This window comes from Petaurus breviceps, unplaced genomic scaffold (assembly GCF_028583685.1).
Source record: "Petaurus breviceps papuanus isolate PSGF00001 unplaced genomic scaffold, PetGlider_PUasm1.0 173, whole genome shotgun sequence".
Lineage (NCBI taxonomy): Eukaryota > Metazoa > Chordata > Mammalia > Diprotodontia > Petauridae > Petaurus > Petaurus breviceps.
Window position 1 is genome coordinate 786,409 of NW_027185759.1, and position 16,808 is coordinate 803,216.

Sequence of the window (16,808 nt, forward strand, 5' to 3'; positions counted from 1 at the left end):
AGGAAGGGATAGAGGGAAGGAAAGAGGAAGGGAAGGAGGGAGGGAAGAAAGGATGGACGGAAGGAAGGAGGGAGGGAAGGAAGGAAGTCCCTCGACTCCCTCAGGAGGTGGGCAGCTCATTTCTGCCCCAGTCCTTTGGAATTGTGGCTCTTTGTGTGCTTCACACTTCCTAAGTCTTTCAAAGCTGCTGATCTTTATAGTATCATTATTGTAGACACGGTAGACGTGGTTCTTCTAGGTCGGCTTCCTTCACTTTGCTTTCAGTTGATCCATGTCTTCCTAGGGGTATTGGGGTCTTTATGAATTAACAAAAGTGTTGTGACCTTGTTGTGATTCTCATAAGCAGTTGTGAACAGCCTACTCTCTTCCCCACCCTATTGCAGACCTTTGGTTCTCCAGTCGACTTTTTCAGAACTTGGGCATCGCCCCCCATTTCTTTTCTGGCTGCTCAGAAGCTGGGGCAGATTCTAGCATACTGATTTTGAATTTCTCATTGTTGGCAAGGCTCTGGAGGTTTTATATACAGGTTATCTTATGAGAACTTTTAAAGCACAACATGGTGCCTGGCACCTAGAAGGCCCTCCGAAAGTGCTCATGCCTTTTCCCCCTTTTGAAACCTGTAGAAGAAAATCATGTTTGGGGAGCTCAGCAATGTATAAAAGACACTTGACAGAGTTTGGAAGGACTGTCTAATGTTATCCTTGATCAGAATCCTTTGCTCTGGGCCAATAGTTTTTGCAGTGCTTTGATTTAGGTGATAGAAAGAGCTGTTGTACTCTGGCTACCCTGGAAGAGGCCTTGGCGTGAGCCCATGAACGGAGCCCTTCTCACCTCTAGGGAGGGACAGAGGGAAGCTCTGTGCTGCCCCAAGTGTCGGATTGTTCATGCCCAGTAATGTTGACTTCTGTAGCTGATGTGGGGCAAAGAGGGGTCTTCCCCACAGTATGCGGAGGCATTTACAGAGGGTTTTAATGATGATCACTGTGTCAAGTGAATCTGTGGGACAGGATTTTTTGGGAAGGTGCAGGAAAAAGGAAGTCTCATTTTTGCTAATTCCTGGATGTCCCTGTGTTTGCACAGACTCAGCTGATGAAAATCTTAGTAGAAAGAATTGGATTTTATTTGATCTGTGTGCGCACGTGCACACACACACATACACACACACACACACACATCCGTTGTGCCTCCTTGAAGCTGAGACACTAGTAGGTCCTGGTCTGTGACTGGGTTTCTCTCAGCAGTGTTTCCACCCGAACCTGAGCATGGACCGATGGCATGTTAGAGAACAAGGACATTTTAAAGCAAGGCACGATCACCTGTGTGTGTATGGCCACGTGCACCTGTGGTCGTGTGTGTGTGGTGAGCGCCCCAGAGGTGACACCAGCCCACAAGCTGCCCACCGGCCTGGGAGTCTCACTGTGCTCTTTGGTGCCCATTGCAGAGGAGGTGGCCAAGCTGGAGAAGCACCTGATGCTTCTGCGACAGGAGTATGTGAAGCTGCAGAAGAGGCTGGCCGAGGCCGAGCAGAGGTGTAGCCTCCTGGCTGCGCAGGCTGGCCAGGAAGGCGGCGGCGACTGCTTCATCACACGGCTGCTGCGAATTGTAGCCGATCTCTACGAGCAGGAGCAGTACAGGTGAGTGGGCCCTGCTGGCCGCCGCCCTGTCCGTAGAGCAGCGCCCAGGCCAGAAGTCTGCGCTGACTCCCTGTGGCTTCTCTCGGAGACCCTGTCACCCCCCAGCCTGGCTCCCACGTCCCTTTCTAGGTGAGGCCAGCGTTTGGGCTAGAAAGCTTTGCTGGCTGCTTCCTGCACTCATCTGGCCTCTCAGGGCCCAGGGTAGGTAGGGGCTGCCTCCTACGAGGGCCTCCAGACCCTAAGACATCCCGCAGGGGCTTCTCAGGCACGTCCCCTGAGTGCAGGGAGTGGTGCATTTTTGGCGTTGTGTCCCCAGCACCCCGCGTGTTATGTTTGCTGTATATTGAGCATAGATCCGCTCTCAAGGAGGGTCAGCAGAGGCAGCTGGTGCTCCAGTGGGATGGAGCCCTGAATTCAGGTCCTGCCTCAGATACCAGCTCTCTGGTTCTGGGCAGTCACTTAGCCTGTTTTCTCATCTGTAAGATGGGGATGACAACAGTACCTTCCTCGACCAGTTTCAGAGGAAATTGTTTCTGTTATGTTGATGTCATCTCTTATTGTGTTATTACAAGTAAACATGGGAGGGGGTCTTGGAGAAAGGAGGGCAGAAAACTCTGAGCAGGGTGAGAAAGGGCAAAGGGAAGGCTCAGGTCATGGGCCGTAAACTTCCGAAGAGGGTGAGGGCCTGGAGGACGCGGTGTCTGCTGGAGGAACTGTCTGAAGGGGGAGCTTGGAGCAGGTGTGGAGATGGGGGCCAGCAGGAGAATGGACAGTGGCTGCAGCCAAGAGTCTTGGACTGGGAGGCATGTAATCGTGTGAAAGGAGGCTGGACAACAAGGTTAGAGCCACCTGAGAAAGGCCTTTGAGCAGCAGGACTGGGGTCCTCAATAGCACTAGAGTTATGGCAAGGTTATGATGTTGTGCTTGGTTCCTGGAGTGGAGATCTGACTCTGGGGGATGGACCAGGGAAGGGAAGGCCGATTACGAGACTAGAACCCAGAAGAGGCAGGATTTCAGTGGTCGTGTTGCAGAGGAGCTGGATTTATGAGCTATCCTAGGGAGAACCAGCTGGGCTTGGCAGCTGATTGATTCTGTGTCTCAGGTGAGGCAGAGGAAATGGGTCAGGCTGGTCTGAAGTCCCAAAGGTGGGATGCTGGGAGGATCCTAAGCCCCAGCCCCAGAGAATGCCAGCAGACAGTCTTAGAAGGATGGGTGGACACTTGTAATAAGCAGGCCCTGTATGCTTTTGTCCAAGTCCCTGATAAAAAGCGGGGAAAGGGCTAGGCACAGATCTCTGGGGCCCACTACTGGAGACCTTCCAGAGTTTCACCATTAGTCAGTCCTGAATCTGTCCAGCTCTTCTATTTATTGTGCTATCCAGGTCTCTCCCATCTTTTCCACCAGAATAGCACACAACACTTTGTCAAGAATTTTGATAAAATACAGGTAAACTGCCCTATGACATCCAGGTCATCTGAGAGGAAATCAGGTGAGACTGGGATGGGTGGCCTGGGCGTGCAGAGAGGGGCTGGATTTCTGAGATCTCATCTCCCTCAATGTTCACCAGTCAGGTCTTTAATTGATTCAAGAATCTCGCAGATTCCATTCTCTTCCCCCCATCTTCTTTATTTTTAAAAAACTAGGACAGTTGGGGTGGCGAGGTGGCGCAGTGAATAGAGCACAGGCCCTGGAGTCACGAGGACCTGAGTTCAAATCCAGCCTCAGATACTTAACCATTAAAAAACAAACTAGGGGGCGGCCAGGTAACACAGTGAAAGAGCACCGGCCCCAGAGTTGGGATGACCTGGGATCGAATCCGGGCTCAGACACTTAGCACCCACTCAGAAATAACTGGCCGTGTAATGTTGAGCAAGTTAATTAACCCCAATTGCTTAAAAACAAACAAACAAAAAAAGCTAGCTGTGTGACCTTGGGCAAGTCACTTAACCCCAATTGTCCTACCTTCCCCCATCCAAAAAGCCAAAATAAATAAATGAGTAAATAAAAATAAAACATTAAAAGAATAAATAAAAAGTAGGACAGCTACCAAAATCAAGTCTAAATGGGTTCATGATCTAGGTATAAAGGCTGATACTGTAAGCAATCTGGGAAAGCAAGGAATAGTTTACCTGTCAGATTTATGGAGAAGGGAAGACTTTATGACCCAGCAAGAGTTAGAGAGCATTATGAAATGCAAAATGGATAATCTTGATTACATTAATTAGAAAAGTTTCTGTACAAACAAAGTCAATGTAACCAAGATTAAGAGGAAGGTGGGAAATTGGGAAAGAATTTTTACAACCAGTATCTCTGATAAAGGCCTCATATTTTTTTTTTTAATTAGAAAAAATTTTTTTTTTCTGATTTACATCATTCATTTCCGCCACATATTGAGTTACAAATTTTCTCCCCGTTTTTCCCCTACACACCGCCCCAAAATAGCAGTCCCACAGGACATCCCCTCCTCCAATCTGTTCTTTCCCATATCTTCTCCCATACCCCTTCGACTTTTCCAGTAGGGCATGTGGATCCCTATGCCCCAGTGTCTGCATATCTTATTTCCCAATTACATGTAAAATAGTATTAATAATAGTGTATACATATATTTGAATATTTATTTTTAAAACTTTAAATTCCAGATTCATTCCCTTCCTTTCTTGTCACCCACCCTTACTGGGGAGATAAGCAGTTCAGTATAGGTTGTACATGTGTGGCTAAAGCAAAACATTAACATAGTAGATATATTGAAAAAGGCTGACTATATTTCCCTCCCTCCTATCCCACCTCCTACTTGTTCTATTCTCTACTTTGATCCCGTCCCTTTTCAAAAGTGGGTGCTTCCAACTTCCCTCCCCCCCAGCCTGCCCTCCCTTCTATCATCTCCCCCCTCTCATCCCCTTCCCTCCCCTACTCTCCTGTAGGGTGAGGTACCCTATTTAGTGTGTATTTCATTCCCTCCTCAAGCCAAATTCAATGGGAATAAGGTTGACCCATTCCCTTTTGCCTTCCTATTCTTCCCCTCCATTGTAACCATCTTCCCTTGCCTCTTCTATATGACATAGTTTACCCCATTCTGTCTCTCCCCATCTATTCCTCTCTCACCTCTTAATTTCACCTTTTAAGTATCATCCCTTCCTGTTAAATTGGTCTTGTGCCCTCTATCTTTGTATACCTGTACACATATATGCACACATTCACATATGTATTCATGTGCCCATATACCCTCATATATAGATGTTTCATCTGTTTCATAAGTTACAATTATTGTTTTTCCATGTAGGAATGTTAATAGTTCAACTTTGATAAGTTCCTTATGATTTCTTTTCCCTGTTTACCTTCTCATGCTTCTCTTGTTTCTTGTATCTGAATGTCACATTTTCTATTCAACTCTTGATTTTTCATTAAGAATGCTTGAAAGTCCTCTCTTCCACTCAATGACCATATTTCCCCCTGAAACATGATACTCAGTTTTTCTGGGTAGGTGACTCTTGGTTTTAATCCCAGTGCCTTTGACCTCTAGAATATCATATTCCAGGCCCTTCGATCCCTCAGTGTAGAAGCTGCCAGATCCTGGGTTATCCTGATTGTGTTTTCACAATATTCAAATTGTTTCTTCCTGGATGCTTGTAATATTCTCTCCTTAATCTAGGAATTCCAGAACCTGGCTATAATATTCCTAGGAGTTTTCTTTTTGGGATCTTTTTCAGGAGGTAATTGGTGGATTCTTTCAACCTCTATTTTGTCCTCTGGTTCTAAAACATCAGGGCAGTTTTCTTTGAGAACTTCCTGGAGGATGATTTCTAGGTTCTTACTTTGATCATGGCTTTCAGGTAGTGCAAGAATTTTTAAATGATCTCTCCTGGATCTATTTTCCAGGTCAGTGGTTTTTCCCATGAGATATTTCACATTGCCTTCTATTCTTTCATTTGTTTGGATCTGTTTAACAGCATCTTGATTTCTCATAAAGTCATTAGCTTCCATTTGCTCCAGTCTAATTCTGAAGCCATGATTCTCCTCACTTAGCTTTTGAGATTCTTTTTCCATCTGGCAAATTTGGCTTTTTAAGGCATTCTTCTCCTCATTGCCTTTTTGAGCCTCCTTTGCCATTTGAGTCAGTCTGTTTTTTAAAGTGTTATTTTCCTCAGTCAGGCTGTTGACTCTCATTTCATAATTTTCTTGCATTGTTCTCCTTTCTTTTCCCAATTTTTCCTCCACTTCTCTTATCTGCTTCTTAAGGTCCTCTGTTGCCTGTAACCAGCTTGTATTTTCCTTTGAAGCTTTTGGTGCAGGAGTTCTGACTTCACTGTCTTCCTCCTGTTCCATGCTTTGCTCTTTTTTGTCCCCAAAATAGGAGTCTAATGTTGGAATCTTCTTTCTGCTTTGTTTCTTTTGCCTGGTCATGTTGCCCCCTCAGTCACTTGACCCCTGGGCTTTTTGCCACAGTAGGACTCTGCCGCCAGACAGGGGAGCTTTCGTCCCAAACGCTGGGATTTTCTCAGCTGCTGGAGGTATTAGATGGGTGCCCTCTCTGAGGTCTCCACACACTGTGGCAAGCTGGACACACACCCCAGGACCTTCACCCTACACTGCAATCCAGATCCATGAAGGTTAAAGCAAGAGCGATGACCCCTCTGACTGGTGCTTGGTCCCCCTACACTCTGCAGGCCAGGAGCTGAAGCTGCCACGTGGCGCTGGCTGGCTGTGCTGGCGTCTCAGTGGATTCTCGCCCCGGGGGTAAAAGCCATGGACTCCCACTTACTGGGACCCAAAGTCCAGACTGCACTGACCTCTCACTTTGTCCTTCCCTTTTATGTGTTGATAATTCTGGAAATGGCCACAGCTGCTGCTGATCTGGAGTCCCTCCTGCTGGCAGCTGGTCAGGCCTGCCCTGGGGCTAAAGCCCCTCATAGGACTGTGCTCAGCTTCCAGAGCACTGGGCTGGCCGATTCCTGCCAGCCTGCCGGGCTGTCCTCAGCAGGAGGCTAACATCTCTGTGTAATTTTGTGGGTTCTGCAGCTCCAAAGTTTGTTCAGAGTCCCCTTTTTTACATTGATTGGGGAAGGTGGAACCCGGAGCTGCTCAGAGGTTGTGTTTCTACTCTGCCATTTTGACTCCGCCTCCTCTAAAGGCCTCATTTCTAAAATATACAGAGAACTGAGTCAAATCTATAAGAATACAAGTCATTCCCCAATTGATAAATGCTCAAAAGATATGAACAGGCAGTTTTCAAAGGAAAAAATGAAAGATATCTATAAGCATATGAAAAAATGCTCCAAGTCACTATTGATTAGAGAAATGCAAATCAAAACAAATCTGAGGTACCATATTGCACTGATCAGACTGGCTGAGATGACAAAACAGGAAAATGATCAAAGCTAGAGAGGATGTGGAAAAATTGGAACACATATGCATTGTTGGTAGAGTTGTGAACTTATCCAACCATTCTGGAGAGCAATCTGGAACTATACCCAAAGGGCTATAAATAAGTACATACGCTTTGACCCAGCAATACCACTTCTAGGGTTATATCCGAAAGAGATCAGAGAAGTGGGAGGAGGACCCACATGTACAAAAATATTTATAGCAGCTCTTTTTGTGTTGGCAAAGAATTGGAAATCAAGGGGATGCCCATCAATTGGGGAATGGCTGAACAAGTTGTGGTATATGATTGTGATGGAATGCTACTGTGCTATAAGAAATGATGGGCAGGATGCTCTCAGAAAAACCTGGGAAGACTTGCATGAACTGATGCAGAGTGAAGTGAGCAGAACCAGGGAATGCTGTATACAGTAACAGAAATGATATACAATGATCACTGTGAATGACTTCGCTATCCCAGCAGTACAATGATCCAAGACAGTTCTGAAGGACCTATGATGAAAATGCCTTTTACCTCTAGAGAAAGAATTGATGGAATCTGAATGTAGATTGGAGCATCCTTTTATTTTGCTTGATTTTTTGGTCTGTGCTTTCTTTCACAGCATGACTAATATGGACAAACAAACAAACAAAGACTAGGGCAGCATTTGCTCTGCTCCAGCTCTGGGCCAACACTTTTCTGAGGCCTGCAGAGATCACTGGCTGTGGCTCAGCCCTCCCAGCAGGCACTGCTTCCAGCACCCAGGAACCTGTTCTTTGGGGTACCCAATGCTCTTCCTTTTAATTCCCCACTAGCCATTTTTGTTCTGTAGTTTCTAGTCTAGAGGACTGGACCATATACAGATATGGACCATGGAGGAACCTAATGAGGTCAGAGCCGCTAGGCTTCCCTTCTCTGGTCAGCTGTCCTGGCCCTGACACCTGGAGCAGTGGGCCTTCAAAAACAAACAAGAGCACCGGCCCTGCAGTCAAGAGGACCTGAGTTCAAATCTGGTCTCAGACGCTTGACACACTTACTAGCTGTGTGACCTTGGGCAAGTCACTTAACTTGTGACTTGCTTTCCCCCCTCCAAAAAACCAAATGAGAAGCCCTTTCTTGTAACTGCGAGTCATGAAGCCTACAGGACCCCTTCATCTTCAAAGCCTTGTTGACTGGTGGTGACGACTCCTTTTCTCCTAGCCCATCCGAGTACTTTCCCTTGTTCTCAGACTTCCCTCACTTTCTTGGCATGACTTTCCTTGTAGAATTATAGCCAGTGGGATTCTACACATCCTCCCCTTGAGCCCTGAAATTTGTGGCTCAGCCAGGCTCTCTACTCCAGTGTGTCCTCAGTTCAGCCACCAAAGTGATCTTCCTATCCAGTCTTGTCCTTCTCTGATCAGTATCTCCATGGACTCCCTCTCGCCCCCAGGGCCAAGTCCCAACTCCTAGGTCTGGCATTCAAAAGCCCTTGGTAGTTCCCTCCTACCCACTGCCTGACATACCCTCTTGGTCCTCCTCTGGGCCAGGGCCCCGGCTTCCTTCTCCTCACATCAGACCATCTGTCTCTTGGCTTCCCTGGGCTTTAGGTTCAGTGAAGGCCCAGCTTCTAGAGGAAGCCTTTGCCAGCCCTTCCTCACTTCGGTCTCTTCCCTTTCTTTATTTCTGGCTTTTTCCTGTATGTATTTTGTTTGTACATACTTGTTTGTTTTTCGTCTCCCCTGTGAGATCGTGAGCTCCTTTCTTTGTGTCCCCAGTGCTGCGCCCAGTGCCTGGCACACAGTAGGCCCTTCAGACGTGTTGCCTGGCTGTGTGCCAGGCTTAGGGTTTTTTCCCTAAATGTATCCATGTCCTGCTTCTGTCCAGACACGCCATAGTGTACATACATCGGGGAGAACAGTCACAGGCTCACAGGAACTGCTTCTTTCTGGATCTGGGCCAGAGCATCCCTGGGTTAGGCCTTGTTCTGGAGGCTGGGGGCTTCTGTTGGCGCTGGCTGCCCCCCTGCCTGGCAGCTCCTGTTGTGTGTTGGCGCTATGCTGAGTGCATGTGAAGAAGCCCAGGCAGGCAGGGCTTTGGGGACCTGCCAGCATTGCCAGCTGCTCTGAAGCTGGCTTCCAGTTGGGCCCTTCTGGCCTCCTGGCCTGGCTCCCTGGGTCCTCTGGCGCCACCTGGCTGCGTCCATCTGGGTTTTCACTAACCTAAGATATTTCTCAGCATGGAAATCTCGGTTATCGAAAAGACAGCTGCTGCTGCTGCCATGTCTTTAGAAGAGAGAGCTCCCCCCACATTTGGCCAGCGAGTGACTCTGCTGTCTTAGGATCATGCTTCTGAAGCCTCTTCTGGTGCTGAACAAATCCTGGGATTGCCCCCAGACAGATGCTAGGAGGAGAATCTCGATGCCCTCAGCGGGAGGGCAGTGACGTCTGATCACCCCGGGCTCTCCCATTCCCCAGATTGATAGGCTTGCGTCGCTGCTCATCTTAGACACCCTATGGTATAGTGCCCAGAGCTCAGGGCCTACAGTCAGGATGGCCTGGGTGCAAATCCTGCTTTAGGCATTTATCAGCTGGATGACCCTGGGCAACTCACTGAGCCTCAGTTTTCCTATCTGTAAAATGGGCATCATCATAACCCCTCCCTCCCAGGGTAGTTGTGAGTGCCACATGAGCTAACCCTGTAGTGTTCTTCAAATGCCAGCTATTGTGATCATTAGCTGTTACCTTCATCAGTTGAGGGTGGCTTGGCCTGGCCTGCCCGTGGCCTGAGAAGTGACCTCCAAGCTCCTTCTGAGTCAGTGTGTGGGAACCTGCAAAGCTGAGGGAGGCGAGGCTGCTTTCCCATCCACGGGGAGGGCTGCTGTGGGGTGGGCAGCTTCAGCGAGAAGTGAGTGATGGGGAAGGGGCTGAAGGCAGCAGGTGCAGGCAGCGGCAGAGGTGGGAGATGGGAGATGTGTGTGTGTGGGGGGGAGGCTTTTCTTTTCTTTTAAAATGTATTTATTTACTTTTAGTTTACAACACTCACCTCCACAATCCCTGGAGCTCCACATTTTCTCCCTCCCTCTCCCCCCTGCCATGGTGGCATGCAATCCAATGATAGGTTCTATAGATACTTTGTCATTAAACACTAGTCATGTTGTAAAGAAGGATCGTAAACAATGAGAAAGAAGGAACGAAACAAAACAAAACACAAATGAGAGAGCAAGTGGTTTGCTTCAGTCTGCATCCAGACTCCCTAGTTCTGTCTCTGGATGTGGACAGCCCTCTCCATCGTGAGCCCTTTGGAGCTGTCTTACAGCCTTGCGTTGCTGAGAGGAGCCCAGTCTGTCCAAGTCAGTCGTCACACATACGATGTGTCTGCATTGTGCACAAAGTTCTCCTGGTTCTGCTCTGCTCACTCAGCATGAATTTATACAAGTCTCGCCAGGCTATTATGAAGTCTGTCTGCTCCTCACTTCTTATGGCACAAGAGTATTCCATTGCATTCATATACCACAACTTGTTTAGCCATTCCCCACTTGATGGGCATCGTCTTAATTTCCAATTCTTTGCCACCACAAAAAGAGCTGCTATAAACATTTTTGTATGTATGGATCCTTTTTCCATTTGTATGATCTCTTTGGGATACAACCTAGAAGTGGCATTGCTGGGTCAAAGGGTGGGCACGGTTTTATAGCCCTTTGGGCATAGTTCCAGATTGCTCTCCAAAATGGTTGGATCAGTTCACAACTCCACCAACAATGCATTAGTGTTCCAGTTTTTCCACATTCTCTCCAGCATTGATCATTTTCCTGTTTTGTCATCTTAGCCAATCTGACCAGTGCAATGTGGTACCTCAGAGTTGTTTTGATTTGCATTTCTCTAATCAGTAGTGATTTGGAGCATGTTTTCACATGCTTATAGATAATCTTTAATTTTTTCCTTTGAAAACTGCCGGTTCATATCCTTTAACCATTTATCAGTTGGGGAATGACTTGTATTCTTTTTTTTTTTTTAAAGCAGTTGGGGTTAAGTAACTTGCCCAAGGGTACACGGCCTGTTATTTTGTGTGGGTGTTCAGTATCTGAGGCCAGAACTGATCCCAGGTCTCCCTACTCTGGGGCCGGTGCTCTTACTCACTGCGACACCTGGCTGCCCCTGGATGACTTGTACTCTTATAGATTTGACTCAGTTCTCTATATATTTTAGAAATGAGGCCTTTATCAGAGACACTGGTTGTAAAAATTCTTTCCCAATTTTCCACTTGAGGGAAGGCTTTTTAGGGGTGGGTGTGTTTGAAGGCAGTAGGGAAGGAATCAATAGATTTGGAGAGGCTACGATGGAAGTTTCTGTCTGCTAGAGGGGCTGGGATCAAGGAGAGGATGGCCTTGGCCACCTCTTTGTCAGAGCCTAGGGGAGGTGAGAGTGAGAGGTGATGGAGGGGGTCCTAGGTAAAGCAAATGGGAGCACGGCCAGCTCATGACCAGTGGCCTCAATTTTCTGGCCCTCAGCTGAGAGGGAGGCATGTAGAAGACTTGAGAGGTGGAGAGCAGGGCCGGAACCCCCACCCTAATTCTGTGGGGATGGAGATAGAGGATCATTTTGAGAGAAATGAAGACCCAGTTGGGACCCAATAATATGAATATGTGTTGTGTCCAGCTGGTCCAGGGGTCAGACTAAGCTTTGTTCAGCATCTGGTGAGGAAGAGGCATCAGAGGATGGGGCGGGGGGCCAGGAGATCAGGGAGGGCATCAGGGTGACTCCAGATAGAGAGGGAGACTGAGCCAAGTAGGGGGACAGAGGAGCCTTGGGGCTGAGCTGTCAGTGACAAGGACTGGTCGCCTTGGATGGAGGAGGAGGGGGGACGGCTGGTGATGGTGCCTGCAGTGGCCAAAGACGGGCCCCCACGGGCCTGGAGGAGGTGGGGCCGCTGGTGATGGTGCCCGCAGTGGCTGAGGACGGGCCCCCGTGGTAGGAAGAGGGGGTTACCGCTGGTGATGGTGCCTGCAGCGGCTGAGGATGGGCCCCCACGGGCCTGGAGAACTTCCTCAGTGAGGAGGCTTCTCCTTGAGGAAGCTAGAGATTGGAGACCAGGCATTGGAGGAAGGAAAAGGAACAAGCTTTTCTCGGGTGCTTGCTCCAGGCCAGGCCCCGGGCTCATTACTTTATGCTTAGTCTTTCCTTTGGTTCTCATAGCAGCCCAGAAACTCAGCGGATTTGTCCAGGGTCACACATGAAGTAAGTGTCCAAGGCTGGACTTGAACTCAGGCCTTCCCTGGGCAGTGTGCCACCAGCTGCAAGCAGAGTGTCTGCAGCTGTCCCCACTGGCAGGGTTGTTGAGTGTTGTTGAGTGAATGCAGGAGAAAGATCAAGGCTGAAGGCGGCTTTAAGAAGGGGGTGGAAGGTCCCATGGTCCAGTAGGTAAAGATGAGGTGACGTGGAGTGGGGGGCAGGCTCCCACCAGGGGCAGCAGAGATGGTTGGAGCGAGCAGGGCTGGGGGGGCTGGTCTGCACCGAGAGGAGGCCCTTCCTTCTCTCCTTCAGCAGCCCTGAGTCCTCCTTCAGCACTTGGCTGCTGGACAGAGCACTGCCAAGCCCAGCCAGTGTGTCTTGGGTGCAAGCCTTATCACCGCTCTGCTGTCCTGGCTTCTGTGGCTCTCTGCAGCTTCCTGACCAATGTGCAGGCTCCTCTCCAGCCTGGAAGCCTGGCCCTGGGCATGTCCTGGGCGTTAGTGGCCCCCCCCCCCCAATTCCTCTCCATTATGTTTTAAAAATCTAAATTAAATAATTTTTTTTCAATGAACAAAAATCTAGTTCTCCCCCACCTGTCCTTGGCCCCTGAAGAGGGAAACAAAATCTTGTAGCAAATATGCAGTCCAGCAGTATCACTTGCTACATTAGTTACGTCCTGGAAAGTGAACCTGGGGCTCCCAGAGGGCACTTGGGGAGTGGTCAGGGCCAGGCTTGGCATCTTTGTTCTCCCTTTGGTTGGGTATCAGACTCTCTCTGAACCGCAGGGATTGACCCTATGAGATCAGGCGTGAGCTGGAAAGGAAATGGGTTTCTCTCATTGAAATGCTGAGGAATTTCCCAAGAGCTAAGATCGCCAGCCAAGAAGTCAGGAAGCCTGGCCTACAGAACGCTGTTCTGATGCCCAGCCATAGGCGCAGCGCTTCCCTCTTGGGCTCCTTTTTGTCCTCTTTAAAATGAAGACTGAATGAAATTATTTTTAGCCCCACTTCTTACCCTAATTCCAGTTCTAAAATTATATCGTTCTGAGTTGTTTCTTTCCTACTAAAATGTTTATTTGGAAAACTATACAACGAGTCTTTAATTGTAACAAAACAAAAGAAAACATTACAACCATCTCAACATCCAGGTTTTAAAAAGGAAAAAAATTTTAATTATCTTTTATATTTTTCAAAGTTTCCATATTTCTTCTTCAGATAATAAACCAAATCCTCCATTCTCGTTTTATAGTATTAAGCAGTTCATCAGTAACATTAGCCAATTCTGAAATTAAAAAAAAATTGTCTTTGCTGTTTTCTAATCTCTGCATTTCTGAACTAGTAAAGGTAGAAATGGTTCTGACATGAACAGTCCTGCTGTATTCCTCTGATTGTGGTTTTGACTGAGTCGTAGGGATTTTATAAAAGCAGTTCATCGATCCATTTATGTTAGTGAAAAGATGGTAGAAGGAAGACTCATTCCAACAAAATGGAAAACATGACAGTCAGAACGTGTCTGAATTATTGTGATCCAAGGACTTTTCATTTTCCTAAAAGCTGATAATAGAATGAGACTCAAATAGAGTCTCCTACTTTTGGGGTCTTCAGGAGCTCTGATTCTCAGAGTATTTCCACTCATGTCCTGTCACACCGAACAGTAGTCTTTACCATTTGGGAGGGTTAAGTACCCTCTTCTGCCCTGGTTTATTGGGTGCCATACTTTTAAAAGGTATCCAGAAAGCAGTACTTGTGAATTTGTGGGCCAGGGTTGGATGGAGCAATGCTGTGCCTTCGGATCTGAATTGGGTTTGTTTGAGAAGAACAGGGCATGCTTTATGCAGCAGAGTTCTCAAGCTGCTCCCTTTGGGAGAGTGAGCCAATCTCTGGGAGAGAGAGAGAGTCATAGAAGGAAGCTGGAGGATGGGCCTTGCCCACAATGTGCCAGACCCCCTGCCACACGGTGGCTCCTAAAGAAGCAGTAGTGCTGTATGCTTTTATCCACTTGGATATTTTGGCAAGCTCCCTTCCTTGATTTTTTATTTTTTGTTCTGGACCTGAGATTTCATTGGTTGAAACTTTCTCTGCACAGGTACAGATGGCAGATCATTTGTAAGTAAGCTTGGGAGAGGTGTCCAGGGCACCCAGAGGTTAATTGTCTGTGGACTCAGGGCAGAAGAGTCAATCCCTGACCTGAGCCTTGGTCTCCCTGATCCCAAGACCAGCCCTCCGCACCCTATGTATCCCTGCCTTTGCTCATGGACTCCTTCTAGTCCCAGGCTTAGATGAAAGCCTGCCCAGATGGGGAGAGCGGCCCTGTCTCAGGGCCCTTGGATGGGTGTGTCCGTAGAGTCCTCTTAGACTTGGCTTGAGAGTCCCTGATTTTCTCCTCCTACCTTCTTACTAGTGATTCATCTCATACTGTTTGAAGCCGACTTAATTTCAAGGTTGATATGAATTTGACTTGAGAGCATCCTTGTAGAAGACATTTGGAAAGTGGCACATCTGTGGCCTGGACTCCCAGTGAAATGTTCAAAGAGAATTGTCATAAAACAAAGAATCTCGCCTCGTTGACCCCACGTTTTTCTGTCTCAGACATATTTGTTATTAAGCTGTGGCTTCTCAGAGCTCTCTGGACAGCCGGACAGCCTTTTGTGGCTCCACACACAGCTGCACTTAGGGGCCCATCTTGTGCTCTCCACTTATGCTGATTCTTTCCCTTGACCAGTGACCTGAAAATCAAGGTTGGCAATCAGCTCGTCAACGCGCATAAGTTTGTGTTGGCTGCTCGCAGTGAGAACTGGAGCCTGACCAGTCTGGCCTCCACCGAAGAGCTCGACCTTTCAGGTGAGTCTGCCTGCCGGGCCCTGGGCAACTCCGTTTGCTTCTCAGCCTTCTGCTGAAGGCCTTCTTGGAAAGAGGCCATGGGGACTTGGGGTCCAGGGCCAGCTCTTTGCTTCCAGACAGCAGGGACATGTCTCCTTGGCTGTGGCCCTCACTGGGGCTGGCACACTAGCCATCAGTGACCTTGGATCTAGAACCTGCTGAGGCCAAAGGAACTTCCTGGGGCTGGTGGCTACCAGACTCTTGCCTGGTTTAAGAAAGGCGTGCCTGGGCCAGCAGCCGCACGAGGATCCCATGTTGTTGCTGGGATCTTTCTTGAGCCATCTGGGCTGACTTTTAGCCGGATGAGCCTCAGGAGGACCCTTCCAGGATATTGGGAATATTTTGCTACTGTTGAGGAACTGCAGTTTGCCCCTATGTAATTCCAGGAAATCACAGAATCTCAGACTTGGAAGACATGTCAGGTCAGAGCCTACCCAATCTACCTCCTGTCTGAAAAAGTCTCCCTGACAGTGATCAGTGGTCTAGCCTTTGCTTCTCAAGGCAGCCCACTCCTTTTTGGCTAGCGCTGATCATGAGGAAGTTTGTCTTAGGTTTCCGTTCATAATTGGACTCCCTTCCCGCTGCCCCTGCCCGCCGTGGCTGCCCTTGCCTGCTGTGGCTGCCCCTGATTTTGCCCTCTGGGGCCAAGCGCAGCAGATTTAATCCCTCTTCCACATGGGACTTCAGATGCTTGGGGAATACTCTCATGGCTTCACTGAATCTTCTCTAGTTATTAAGGCCACATGATTTTATGAAGTGCTCACTTCATAAGGGGCACTATTAAGTATTGGGTACAAAGGAAGGTGGAGATGGGTCCTCTCCTCAAGGAGCGTGCATTTTAGGAGGGAAGGCAACATGCAGATCACTGCATATATGAAAGATAGAAACATTGAGGATGGAAGGCAGTCAGGGCAGTTCCTGGAAGCCGGGAGGAGGGGCAAGTTTGGTTGTGATCCATGGCCTCCTTGGGACATGAGCCCAGCAATGGCATCTCTGAATCATGGGGTCTGGACCTCCCAAGTTACTTTCTTTGCATCGTTTCCACTTGCTTTCCATTGGTTATACTGATTCAGATGCCAGTTGGGGGGCAGCGTGCAGAAACCCAGAGCATTGAGTTGGGGCCAGGGAGGGGAGAAGATGCCACCCCCTCATTTGATGGGCACCCCCTTATTTACAGGCTTTTGCTTCCCTTGAGTTGTTGCTCTGAATGGGAGGCACACAGGAGCATCTGGGGCTGCCAGGTCTGAGGATCTGAGCAGATTGGACCTGAAAGTTTTCTATTATGGGATTTATTGCATCAGGATTTTTCTTTAATTTGCTCATTATGTCTCAGAGAAACTTTTTTTTTTCTTTCTCTCAACTTGCTTCTAAACAGAGAGGCCTGTTGGATGTTGGATAAAATACTGGGCTTGGAACCAGGAAGGCCTGGTTCAGATGCTAACATGGCTGGAGAGCCTCCAGCTGGGCCCGGGCACGTCACTTCTCCCTGATCTTGGGGCAGTCCGAGCTTGATGTTCAAGTTGTAGATAGGTCAGAGTCTATGATGGTAGAGGGAGTTCTGGCGCCAGTGGAATCAATTGGGCTTTGCATCTAGTAAGCGTTTGATAAGTGCTTTGTTCATTCATTTATGGCCTCCATAATTCACCTCTCTGAGTTCTCCTGGTACTGTTGAGGTCCAGGGTACCGCAAGTCCCCCATCCCCCAGGCTCACAGCCTCCCCACCTCT

At 48.2% G+C, this 16,808-nt stretch overlaps 1 protein-coding gene across 1 annotated transcript in view; it reads left to right on the forward strand.

Moving 5' to 3' along the window:
* Positions 1-16,808, forward strand: part of ANKFY1 (ankyrin repeat and FYVE domain containing 1) — a 75,229-nt gene that overhangs the window by 6,237 nt on the left and 52,184 nt on the right. The window contains exons 2-3 of the mRNA XM_069083255.1: positions 1,442-1,634; positions 14,925-15,043. Coding sequence (XP_068939356.1) covers positions 1,442-1,634; positions 14,925-15,043 — 312 coding nt within the window. The remainder of the gene's footprint in view (positions 1-1,441; positions 1,635-14,924; positions 15,044-16,808) is intronic.